The 13,577-nt window shown below is 36.4% G+C and overlaps 1 protein-coding gene across 5 annotated transcripts in view; it reads right to left on the bottom strand.

Annotated features, from left to right (window-relative positions):
- The window catches only part of KATNIP (katanin interacting protein), a 62,549-nt gene that overhangs the window by 37,843 nt on the left and 11,129 nt on the right, over positions 1 to 13,577 (bottom strand). For all 5 annotated transcript variants that reach the window (XM_032983570.2, XM_032983568.2, XM_032983569.2 and 2 more), the window contains exons 6-12: positions 11,589 to 11,850; positions 10,078 to 10,227; positions 7,825 to 7,988; positions 5,615 to 5,727; positions 5,057 to 5,171; positions 4,420 to 4,626; positions 169 to 309 (exon numbers count right to left, since the gene is read on the bottom strand). In XM_032983570.2, coding sequence (XP_032839461.2) covers positions 169 to 309; positions 4,420 to 4,626; positions 5,057 to 5,171; positions 5,615 to 5,727; positions 7,825 to 7,988; positions 10,078 to 10,227; positions 11,589 to 11,850 — 1,152 coding nt within the window. The remainder of the gene's footprint in view (positions 1 to 168; positions 310 to 4,419; positions 4,627 to 5,056; positions 5,172 to 5,614; positions 5,728 to 7,824; positions 7,989 to 10,077; positions 10,228 to 11,588; positions 11,851 to 13,577) is intronic.

Genomic DNA, 13,577 nt, shown 5'->3' on the forward strand with positions numbered 1-13,577 from the left:
TTAAGACAAAAGCAAATTTCACAGTAGACATGGACACCTCCTAGCTCCCTATTTTAGTAGAGAAAATGGTATGTACTTTAATTTCATATTTTTGGAAACAAGATCGAACTGAGTTTCCCTAGGCAAGGTAGAGCATACATACAGAGGAGTTGAGAAAAGACTACTTACACTGGGAATTGTTGTGTTGTAATTCCAAATCTTGATCTTGGATATACCAAAGTCACACGACCGGGTGGGATTGCGGATAACGAAGTAAAGTTGGATGGGTGGATGGAAAGGGCACATCCAGAGGAAGCTTTCCTTTGTGATCTAAAAACATGTACAAGTAGACTGTCACTAATACTCTTTCTCCTAAAGCTGGATGTTTTAATTAACTCACCACCCCACAGAAAATAATATACATTGATTAGAAAAGTAATAATTTAATAAAATATACAACATTAAAAGCAAAACCTTAACCTCATTTCCAAACAGTAAATCCAACTCTCCTGCCTGTAAAACAGCTCACAACAACCTGACAATTAGATAAAGGTCAGCTGCTTGCTGTCCCAGTAAGACATCTGCATGCTCACAAATGACAGGCAGCCTGCCATGCTTTGTAACTGCAGGGTCAGAGCAAGCCCAGTTTATTTTAATCAAATTAATCAGCTTTGCAGGCACTAGAGGGGATCACTGAGCACAAGGGACACTGTACAATCATTTTACAATTTCTTAAAGTGCCTACACTTCTGTTTTGCTCTCTAAAGAAGAGAATCTTACAGAATTTTATTACAAAACCTCTATTTTAATCAGGCTTTGCAGACAACTAATTTCACTTACAGATCTATTCCCCAGTGCTATATATAGGACTCTACAGTTGAAATTTTCTAAGATACCACAGAAACTACCAACATTAATTTTACAAACAACTGACAATCAAGACATTTTAAAGTACCAAAGAATGTCTAATTCTGGACATTGTTCAGAACAGGTACCTCTACATGTTCAGAAATGGAGGAAAATGATGTGTGGCAGCTCAGAAAGAAGCAAGGAGTAAAGAGTTTCAGAATCAAATGTTAAATATTAATATACTTGATGTCAAATGTTACCCCAAAACAGAATAAGAGCAGAAAGTACATATACATGCCGACAACAGTTCAATGATCCAAGACTAGCAGATAAATAGATAAATTAGCTCCCTTTGTATTTTCAAGGATACACAGTACATACAGTCACACAGCAGGTATACAAAGTTGGTATTTTTCCATATCCTTTCACTTTGAAGTTTGACTTTCCATTTTACCTGAAGGCAGTAACTACAAAAATTTCCTATTGAGTACTTTAGATATGTGCCTAATGATAGTAAGGACACAGCTCTGCCAGTCTGTTCAAAGATATGAATAGATGCATTTCTCAGAGTGCTCATCTTCACATTCCAAGCTCTAATGGTTCACAATGTCTCTGCCCCAGAGGCCTCTCAAAAACCTCTGGGAGACTGCCGTTGCTTTGAATGTCAGTTTTGGGCATAAACAGCCATGAGAGTGCCAGACAGGTTTAATCCTTTCTATATAAAAAAAAAAGAAAGAAGCCTCTTAACATCAAAGAAATGAAGGGCAGCCCTCAATCCACTGTGAACCTAATTCCAGGATCAACTTCAAAGCTAGATCACATTACTGAAATCATACTATGAACAAAAATGATTAAAAAAAATAATTTCCCAACAGCAGACAACATCTGATGAGAAATCCATCTCCAGACTTCTCAAGTCAGGACCTGAAGCCCTAGAAAACAGTAAGTGTTGGTATGCACTGAAATAGTGCCAGAGGTACCTTCACAGGAGGGCACCAGATTTCAGCACCAAAATGGACTCTGGAGAGATCTGTTCATACTTCTCACTAGTTTCTCTGTAAAGTTGCACATGATGTTCCAAACAATAAAAGGCATATCAGAGCCAGGATGAGTACTGTATCTTGAGTGAGAGGAAGCTGTAGAGATCATTTTGTTTATCAGTGGAAGTAACTGCTTAGGACTGAGGATACACAAACTCATGAGTGTTACAGTCTCTGTCAGCATGTCAAAGATCTGACACCAGAAATTGAAGGCACCTTGATGAATCCATGCCAAAACTCATGAGACTGTGGAGGACTCTACTGTTTTATCACTAAGAATGATGGTGATGGCTTTGCCTTTACATGATGTAATCGAGTCTGGAGTTACTGTCTGTACAACTAGCACTGAAAAATCTAGCCCAGAAGTTCTTTGAACTACCAGGGTGACCCTGGTATGTCAGGATTAGGAACTGCATTTGAACTGGATCAAGGGAAAAATGTGAGAGGGGGAACTTTTGGTCTTAAGATTCTGTGGGAGACTGGCCTGACACACTGTTTTGTGATAGAGAATAAAGGAAGGCTCAAGCAATGTGAAGAGGAATGACGTGGGACTGAGGGTTCATCACTATGAAGAAACACCTTTGTTAGATGCTTCTAGAATTACAGTTACCTGTCCTTGTTATTCTGAGGTTTAAAAGACCTATATATATGCATATAAGAATCAAAAGGGTTTATAGAAAACAATTTCAATGAAATACCTAATCTATGTCTTATTAAGCATTATATCCCATTGGGCACTATTTCCTTAGTTGAGAGCACCTGATGTTCTGCCAGGCATTTTTTTCTTTTACGGCTTACCACGAAGTGCAAGGGAGAAGGCAATTTAACTGTTCCTCTTAAAAGTCTGCAAGGGTAATAACTAAACTAATAAATAAATAAAATCCCTGATCTTCAATAAGAGTATGTTTATTCTGAAAGACAAACATACATCTAAATGATCAAAGTCAGAAGTGTTTTAACTGTGGTAAAGTGAGTTTTCCACAAAGTAAATTTTTGTGTTTTCATTCTGTTGAAAGCATTAGTTGCTTGGAGATTTTTTTTTTTTTACTAGTGCACCCAAAAGCTTTCCTATATGATCTGAAATGTACACAAACTGGAAATGCTGCGTTGACTTCTGAAGGAGTCTGCAGTTCAGTTATCACACACGCACATTCTAAGACCACATTCCCTGCCAAGACTGCATCTTCTCTCATGCAATACCTTTCCAGCTTCAAGAGAGATTACAGTGTCACAAATCATAGGAGTATATTAATCAATAAAATATAAAACCTCATTACTTAAGAATAATGGGATAAATAAACATATGAAAAATGCTGAGAATAACAGGTTTAGAATGGCTTAATGAATATATTACTACATAATTTATAATTATTGAGAAAATCTGAGACTAACTACTACTAGTACTACTACTACTGAGTGTCATCTGCCAGACAGCACAGCCTATAAAGGAGAATGGGTATTTATGACACCCAAACAACAATTTTCAGGAGACAGTAAGAAAAATGTTTCAAGTAAAAATATTTGTCTAGAAACAATAGTCCATACTGAGTTTCAACTAAATTTCAAAATACTGAATATTTGCTCTTTTTCTATTCTCATTCTCCCTGCAAGCAGAAAAGTATCACTGCCATGACATGAGCTAGAATCTATATTTTTTAATAGACTAAGTCTAGATTAAGTCGTAAGGTATACTCATCCACGAAAATCGTACTGATTGTTACTAGAATACTAGCTCTGAAGACCCATGAACAGAGAGGACACACAGTGAATGTGCAGCACAAATGAAATTATGGCTGTATGAAGGACTATGGACATTTGGTAATCTCTTCAGTAGCATCAGAATTTCATACCAGTTATCATCTTTTGACCATTGTCTTTAGTATGTAAAGACCTCATGTCTCTTCATTTCACTGTCTTACTGAACAGAGATTAAATACTTTTACTATGCCACACGTCTTTCTTAATCTTATTCAAAACTATCTACCTACACATTCTTATTCTTCCGTGATTCTACCATAGGTAAAAGGATAAGAAGGGGACAGGAGAAAATATGCATGTTACCTTCTTGAGTTTACTTAAACTCATATTAAACATGTGGAAGAAGTAAGCAGTGAAGTTCCTATGCCTTCAGATCACAAGAATTACTTAAGTTTATCAGCGGACATACTGTAAAAATGTGAAATTCCCTATCCTTAAAGTTTTGTGATCTCATTCTACAGGTACTATGTTTATTACAATACTTTAAAAACTGAACATGTTCTTTTGTCTGAGACAATACCACAGAATTACTATATAAGGAGGCTTAAAGCTGCCTCCTTCCAGTTGCTTAGTTAAGCAAGGCAGGCAAATTAATCAAATGCTGTTCTAAAACAAAATTATAACTGAATACCAACATCTTGAACAGGAAAGCTGGATTTGTTCATAATAAGCAATATTTCTATTTTTTAAAATTATCATATAGTTATTATGTTTCTAAACAAAAAACCTAGTGATAGAATATTAAAGAAATATTATAATGAGAAATTTTCACATCAGGACTAAGCTATCTTACATTTAAATTCTTATTGACCAAGCAGCTCAAATCCCCTGTGTTGTCAGCATTTCGAATGTCCACATCATGAGGAGACACAAATATCTTTTTGTTGTATAAATCAAAGAATTCCACTTCGCTCAGGCCCACGTTTACTGGATTTCCCCAGTTAGAAAGAAGTTCCATAGTCACATAAATGGCATCACGTACTTCCATACTGGTTGTCATCTAGACCAAAATGAAATATGGTATAAGCATAAGTGACAAAGCAATAAAATGTGGAACAAAATAGACTGCTAAGACTACAATACTGACAAGTCAGAAGCAGAAAGCTTGCAAACTCAAGGCTCTCTGCATGACATTCAATCATTCTGGGTTCCACCAATTCTGCCCCACATCAACTAATAAACCTACCGCAGGGTAAGAGGAGAGAATTTATTACCATTCCTTTGTTTATCAGAATGACAAAGGAATCAGACAAAGAACAGATTGCTGTTTTCTCCTTAGGCTTTGTAAGAGGGTGGTAAGTTCTCTTCTCTTACCCTGCCATTGGTTTATTAGTTGACGTGGGGCAGAATCAGTGACATACAGATCATTCAGTGTATTTATATTTCAGTAATACCGGGAAGCATCAGTAATGGTGCATATATACACAAACCTTCTCTCCCAACATGGAATCTACTTCAGATTTGTCATCAGACAGGAATATGTCATTAACACAGGCAGAATGGCTCTCAGGCTCTGGAAGGACTTTCAGAAGTTTTTTCTGTTGTCTGAAACATACATATTCACTTTTTATTTACTTACAATTATTATATTTTTAAGAGACAATTTACTTGGTGCAAAGGTGAAGAGATGATAGGATGAAAACACACACCCCACAGAAAAATCCCATGTACCCCCCATGCTGAATGACAACCACTGCAGCATCCCACCTTAGATACACAGAGTCTAGTAAAAGACTGGGCTCTGGTTCTCACCTGGTTCTGAGGCAATCTGAGAAAGTAATACATAGGTAATACAAAGACAAACAGAAGATGTTGGCAGTTCTCTGAACCACAGAGACTAGCCCAAGGCTGGAACCTTCTCCCTGATTTGCTACTACTTGCATGATGTCTCAGGTATCTAAAGCTCAGTGGTACTACACTACGTCTGGTGGTATACTGAAAAATATCTCTTCAAAAAGGGAAGCTAGCCTTAAAAGAAATATATATACCTGTTTCCAAAAGGACAAATTCTCTCAACAGCTTTTGTGATTGCAGTCCTTGTCTTCCTTTTTTCTGGAGGTTCAGCCATTGCAGAAACAACAGATGAAAGAGAAAATTTCTTCTAAGTAAGAAGAAGATGAACATGTTTCATTCACATGGTTCTTTACATACTAATGATTATCAATTTGCATCACTGAAATAAATGAGTTTGGGCCCAGCTCTGGTCTCTGCTAACCTTAGCTAATCTGTAACTGTACACTAAGTTAAAGCACATTTAACAGAATTGGTCTTGGTTTGCAATGAAAGATTTGAGCTTGGAGCTTGATCTTCTACGTGGAAAAAAAGTAATGCAAAAGCATCTTCTGATGACTATTTAAAATAAATAAATAAATGAATAAACAAACAAATTACGATGAAATCTCATTGTATACATTTGGTAGGACTCAGAGTTGGCCAAAGCTTTGGCACAGGTCTGCCCAGACTTTCTCCTTCTCCAAAAAAAAAAGGATCATAAAGGTTTTTAAACCCAGAAAAGCTCAGTTGTATTAAAATAAAATCTTGATTTATTTTTTTAAATATTGAGCTATCAGTAGTAATTATCTAAGAGAAAACAGGAGGCAAGTCCTGCCGTTCTTACAGTGCTATGGGCTTTCTCTGCCTGTACCCAATTTTGTAAGTACACCCTACTCCTTTTCTTATTTTTCCTAAAAATTTGTTGGTAGCTTCTGTCAGAAACAGAATACTTAGCACAGTGAACAACTAGTCAGATGAAGAATGGCAGTCCTTCTGTTCTCAAGTCACTTCCATTTCTACAATTTTTGAAGAGTAAGAGAACTTTAAAATGCTTAGAAGTTAATTACTTTTTTAGTAATAAAAATTCTGCACTGTTACACATTTAGATATCAAAGGCCAAATTCCACAATCCCTTAATTATGTAAGCAAAATGAAATTACTTCTGGAAGATCATTTAGGTCAGCTTTAACACTGAGAATTCACTGTGGGTTTTTGAAACTCCATCTCAAGTGTCAGGGTAAAACTGCATCTATTTCAAGTATTATTTCATTATTTTTTATTTAAGCACAACAATGTTAAAATTAGTCCTAATGTTAGCAGGAAGATACTTTATATGAGAATACTCAATGGAATCACGAAGCTGTAAGTATCTCAAAACCAAGAGGAATATGATTGAAAAGTAGATGGTGAAATCATATGTAAAGTACTTACCTATAGTAAAAGAATATTTTCACCTTTGCTTCTAACCAAAACTCCCCAGAAACCTAATGTTGTCTCAGTGATGACACTGGATATATGTTAATCATAGCACCAAATCATAACTTCAGGGAGCATCAGCTTAGGTTAAAGTAGTCAGCTGTCCTGGAAACTGTCAGAATTCAAACGAGTAACTCCAATAATGCCTAGGCCTATCTCTTTTCCTTCCTATAACAATGAGTCTTCTAAACACCAAACTGGAAGCAGACTTTGAATCCATGAACACTGTCCGTAACAAATAGTTTTGTAAATTACAGTTTATGATAAATTTTTTTTTATGTACTTTATTTCTGAGAACTGAGTTATTGGTAATACTCAAAGTTTAGCTAGGAGTGTCAACCCAAGCCTCCTTATTCTTTAACTTAACAAGGAATAGCATCTGTCCTGAATCAGAAGGGAATAGATTTTTGTTGATGTCCTTGTTTATAAGATGAGTTTTTAGTTGTTTTTAAACATGGTTGTTGGAGCTACGAGATGTACATGCAGTGGTGCAGAAAACCCATACTGGCTCCTCCTCACTAAGAGCTAGCAGTGTATGTGACAGCTCTGCTCCAAAAGCAGAGCATGTATTAACAGGGAGCAGTGCCCATATTAATGAGTCCAATAGGAAGGTAGGATTTATTGGTATGGAAATCACACATTATCCTGTTTAAGAAACTTCCAGAATGAAAATGCCTCAACTGGGCCTGAAGCTATGCACTTCACTGGATAGACACATCATGTGACTGGGGTATCAGCTGCTCAGTGATCCCTGAAATCAAGAGAGAGGTATGGGATGCCATCCTCAGGAAGCAGATGAAAGAAAACCGCCCTCTGGGAGAATAATACAAATTCAGTTGCACTTAAGAGGCATCACCATTCATTCATACACAATCTTAATGTATAAGAGATTGTCATTCATGGGGTTTTGCTACTTGATCTAACAGCCCTCTTCTGCATTTCATCATACCTTTTGAGGGCTTGTGGAAACTGTCTGCCTTTGTAGATCTCTCTGCAAGATTTCATTTTCAATTTGCATTGCTTTAACCACAGCTGAAACTGAGACATCAGGATCCTTCTCACACACATTCTTTCGAGTTGCTGAAAGTGGTCTTTCTGGTCGACTTAATGGTCCTGCCACCAAAAGAAGGAAGGAATATTCATTTGTCCAGACACAGAAGTATGGAACATTACAACAGCATACATTTGAAACACTCAGTTCAGTTACTGACACAGGGCTTTACTAGCAGTCTGTAGCCATCCCAAGTGAGGCTGAACTGCTCCAATTTGCTTTTACATTAAGATTTCAGGTCATATCTACTTCAGACAAGAGCGGAAACAGTATCACAAGAAGAGGAAAACTGACAAATGAGAAATATAATTTTTATGCTTTAAGATTTTTTTGTACTTACTTTGTTCTGGTATTTAATGGAAAAGCCTTCTAACAGTTCATTGAAAAAGAGGTATATGTAATTTCAGCACACCAGAATATTTCAATGTATCTGGGGTGTTCAGCTATTTTGGAAGAATCCCCAGAGTCTTCTAGCAAAACAAAGGGAGTGAGGAGTTGCTATTTTCAAGGCAAAATAAATGACCTTATCACTTAAGTAGTCATCAAAATGCCCACACGCATCCCAATCTTCCCAAACATCAGGGAGAAATAGAAATGTCACTGCCTATAAACAGGTTTAAAAGAAAGGAAATAAAATTTAACAATAGAGGATCTGAGATTGGACTAAACGAGAAGCACAGTGGTTATATTCAAGGACTTCAAAAGTCAAAGGAAGAAAAGAGACTGAAGTTGTACAGACATTTATATCAAGTGAAAATACTGAAGAACAGACTGATATGCAAGTGTGCTCATAATGCTGCAGTGAGGTTTACTAAGCAGGAAAGAAATATGGCAGTGGATGCTAGTAACATGAAGTCTACCTTGGAAAGACAGTAAGTTAAAAATTAACTGAGATTTGCATGCATTCACACCCTAAGCCCTATACCATCTACACGCATAAAAACTTTCAACAAGCATTATTTATCTCTGCAAATACAGGGACAGAATAAAGTCCTTTTTATTTTTTTGTACTATACCATCCCCCTGAAATTAAATTAATTTAAGGGTTTAAAGTGATATTTGGAGAGAAACAGTTCTAACGAGCGCTATTATAACCTGAGAAAATGTGACTCCCATCTTTGGAAAGCAGTCAAAACAAGCATTGGCTTAGACAGATGGTGGGTGAGGGTCTCAGAAGCTACAAAGAGGATTTATTCTGAAGCCAAAAAGAATCAGCTTCTTTTCCTCAATTCAGTTTTCTGCCAATTAAGAAACTAATATTTTGACTTTTCAAAATGGTTAGATTTATTGCTTTCTTGGGACACCTCTAGATTTTAGTTTTTTGAAAAGAGTGTCTTAAACACAGAGTATGTTAAGTCTGAAAATTTTATCTCAGGCCATTCAAAACCCAAGTTCATCAGACTTGTTCAATTAAGGACTGTGCTGAAATAACAACTGCAGCCATGATTTCAGCCCCTAGATTTGGGGTTTAGGGTTTTTTTTCAGCCCAGGCGAAGACCACAACTTAGCAGTAGATTTAAAAAATAAGCAGCAGTGCCTTCAAAATGGTGTTCTCCAGTACAGGAAAAGCATTTTCCAGTATGGTACTAGATACCAGCATCTCTACCCAGCACTGGAGATGGATCTGCAGTCTTCAAGATGTAATTCAAGAACAGGCCCAAGCAGCAACAGAGCTAGTTTTGCTGTGCTGTGGAAAATTATGCCTTTCTTGCTATAAATGCATTGTGTTAAAATCTTCCACCAAAGCATCAAATGCTGATTTTGAGAAGACGCACTTCTCTTAATACCAGAGGGAACAGATCTCCCTGAGGAAAGTGGGAAACCGAGCAAGCACAAGGACTGAAAGGGAGAGAAGAAAGTCTGATACTGTAGAAACAAAAAGAGAAGGAAGGTAGCAAAAATGTAGCAGAAGACTAAAGTATAAAGGCTCTGGACTTTCTCACAATTTTATTTAAGTCAAAACACTTGAGGTGGTAAAAACAACAAAAAACCTGACCAAAAACACACACACACACACACACACACACACAAAAAAAAAGACAACAGCTACAAAAAATCACATGACAGATGTGTGCTGAAATGACATCTGAGCCAGAGGGGAAAAAAGCAAGCAAACTCTCCATATTGACATTATATATTCTTATTTCTTACTAGAACAAATTCTTTCATGTCTTTCTTGCTGCAAGAACTCAGCAGAGAGTGGCCGAGTGATTTTATTTTTTACCACAATTGGTGTGACAGGAATGTACATTTCAGCATTATCTTTTCTTTTTGCTGAGAGAACTCGTAGTGGCTTCACTTCTGCAAGATAATAAGGGAACAGAAATAATCAACTTCAGAGATATTCAGGAGCTGCCAGCCAGGGAAAACTTACTGGATTTTAACTGCTAAAATTTTGCCACTTTAATTATGTTGGCATAGTTAAAGTGATAACCTCCATCCTCCTTCCCTTTCATTGATAATGTTCTATTGATGTAGAAGGACATACATATGGTTTGCACTGACTTAGTGAAACAAAATAGAATATATCATTATGAGGTACCAATATATTTCACCTGTACCAGATATTTATCTGCATTACAGCCAAGAAAATCAAAACAAAAAAAGAAGTCCTGAGTCACTTATTAACATCGTTACACCAAAATAAATTCTTAAAACACAGACTAAAATGTTGTCTTATTTAGAAGTTTCAGTGGGGGAAAGCGTTGCCTTAAGCAGTTTGTAAGAGTACTTCTTCACTTTTTTATTTGAGAATTATTAATGCCTCCACTGTTTGCATCACAACTTTGAAACTTCTCTCCGGAAAAAAATCATGTACTCTCCTAAAGATCTTGTTCTCACTGCTGCTCCATCCCTTGTTCCTATCTCTTCTTCCGCCATCTCCCCTCATTCACTCTCCACTCACCTCTATGACAATGAGAGGAACACTCTTTTACTCAGTTTGTTCAAAGATTGTTCCTCTTAAGCAACTAACTGTGGGTAAGAAAAAACAAAACAAAGCAAAACAATTTATATACCTGAAATGAGTGTGGAGGGAATTTTGAGAAATACCGAATGTAGGTCAAGGTCTGGTTTCTGCCTCAACTCTTTTCACCTTTAACAAGCTAAACATCTTTGGTACCTGGTGACTGGTTTGGGGTTTGGACATTGAGACCTCCAAAGAAGAAGACCTGACAAAAATGTGTCTAATAGCCAGATAGATTTGCTTTCTCCAATTAATACAGCTTTCATCAGGGCTGAATAGTACATGATATGATGATAAGTACCCAACACCTAGGATGTGAAAGTTGAGACTGGGAAGATTTGTCTGCCTGTATTACTGCAAAAATAGTTTAAAAATATATTAAAAAAAATAATAATCTCTGAGAAATCTCACAGACAGTCTGAGACAATCTTAGTGCAAGTGTCTAGGCCTGGTGATGCAAGTGTGTTAACCAGGGCTATATTTGCCTTTGCAAAAAAATTCTTAATGTAGTAGTAAGAGGATGCAAGTCTCCCAAATCAGGAGATTAAAACAACAGGTTTCCTGAAGAGCATGAAAACTCATGAATGTATAGAGTAACCATTAACGATTAACCAGCAGCAATTCCCTTGAAAGTAATACTCTCAAAGAATCATTATTATTGTAGTACCTCAGTACTGTATAATTCATAAAGACTTACTACTTTGATCCTGGTTGAACTCCAACACACTAAGGGCACCAGAATCAAGGCCAGAGCATCTTCCAGTATCTGGAGGTTCAGAAGCTTCTTTCTGCAGTGATCCACTGCTATGCAGCCGAAGGCCTTCAAAGCTTGTAATTGTTTCCTCAGTGGGAGATGGTTCTGCAAACACATCCTCTTCCACAGAGTCATAATCATCACTAAGAGAGTCTTCTTCCATTCTTTTCTCTTCTATACTGAGTTGTAAGCTTCTTCTCAATTTCTAGTACAATTCAAACAGATTTGTCATAAAAGCTCGAACATGTATTTTTAAATAAACTAATGTGACTGACTCTTCAGAGCTATGATGCAGCTAAAAATATTCACATTCTTATGTCCTGTTTTCATTCCCTTTACAAGGGACTTGTAAAGAAAAATCATTCTACAACTCCTTTGTTCCTTCTCATCAGAATCCTTGCAGGAAAATTCTGTAGCACAAGGTATTTTGACGTGCAAAACCAATTTTTAGGAATAAGTTACAAACAGAAGGTAAGTAATGGAGAAGGCAAGGGCATATATTTTTCCAGTCTCACATAGTTAGATTACTGCATCTTTTGGCTTGCTATTTGAAGACTAGCTGCAATCCGGATGTTCCAGGTGCCTTCACAACACTGCAAAGCTAATGTAATAGCAATTTCTTTATAAGTAATTGGAGAGATGATTATTTTCTTGTCTTGTACACATCTGTACTTCAAAAAAGAGACATGGTGTAATGGACTAAGCTTCTAATTTGCACAGGTTTTTTTTTTAAGTGGACACACTGTAACAGGATTTTATGCAAAACTTTATCTATTTTTAAATTTACTGTGGAAAAAAGTGCCCTGGCTCTCTTAGCATATGCCACAAACAGCACAGATGATGCTGGAGAGCCTTGTGTTTTTATGAATGCAAAAGTAAAAGACCTTGTATATCTTGAATGCCTTTTCCTCTTTTTTTTTCCTATTTTGTTGGTATTAGAGTTTTGACATAAGTATAGGTAAGCCAACTATATGAGCAAATTGAAAACATGAAGCTATCTTAGGTACAAATGAACTGTGACAGTGTACATTCAGTTTGCAATGAAAGCTTCAAGCTGCTCTCCTGCTACAGATTACACTTGTTAGAAAATCCATGTTGACAGAAACATATTAAAAAGAACAGGCAAACTTAAGTTCCAAAAAGGGTCTATAAGCAACCTAGGGCTTGATATTGAACATGTCTTTATGACAATCAAGACTAACATTTCTAGCTATTTGCCAGGGAATTGTACAGGCTTTCTTTTAGTTTGAAACCTCATGACATTTGCATTGTAACAAGACATTCAAGAAAACACATTATAGCTTACGGAAAACCAAAACTAAATCCATCTGGGATACAAAGTAAAGTGGGGTTTTTGTTTAAAATCATTAGCTTACTATTTACACATAAATGATTATAAGTATCCATCACTGTAAACAAGGTACTGGTTTGTAGAGAAAAAAAAAATCATAAGCTCAAAAGCAATATAGGAAAGGTAGAAAGATGCAAGCTACGAAAATATGCTTGGGAAGTTTGTCTGATGTCAATGGTAAGATATGTAGACAGTTTCATATATAGATGCTACTCCACTACCCAGAAAAGCTTTATTGATGTCATTAATTGGTGAGGCAGAAAAACATTAATAAATTTTTGTTCATTTATTAATTTTTTTAAGGACAGGACATTTGTGAAATGTGCTAGAACAAACTGCAACTAGTACCCAAATGGAAGGCTGAACTGTCACATAGTCAATACAATAACAACCCTTGATGGAAAGTAACCTCATTAATTATAGTATTTAAAAAACTTTAGTCAGACTTCTGTTCGGTAAAACAATTACATGCTACAATTTCAGCACAATTATTAAAAAACTAACCTAAACCCAGAAAAAGTTGTTGTTTAAGCTTTTTCTAACCTGAGAGCCAGGAGTGACATTCATATGGACAACCATTA

Source organism: Tyto alba, unplaced genomic scaffold, assembly GCF_018691265.1.
Source record: "Tyto alba isolate M040663 unplaced genomic scaffold, T.alba_DEE_v4.0 Super-Scaffold_28, whole genome shotgun sequence".
In the NCBI taxonomy this organism is placed as follows: Eukaryota; Metazoa; Chordata; class Aves; order Strigiformes; family Tytonidae; genus Tyto; species Tyto alba.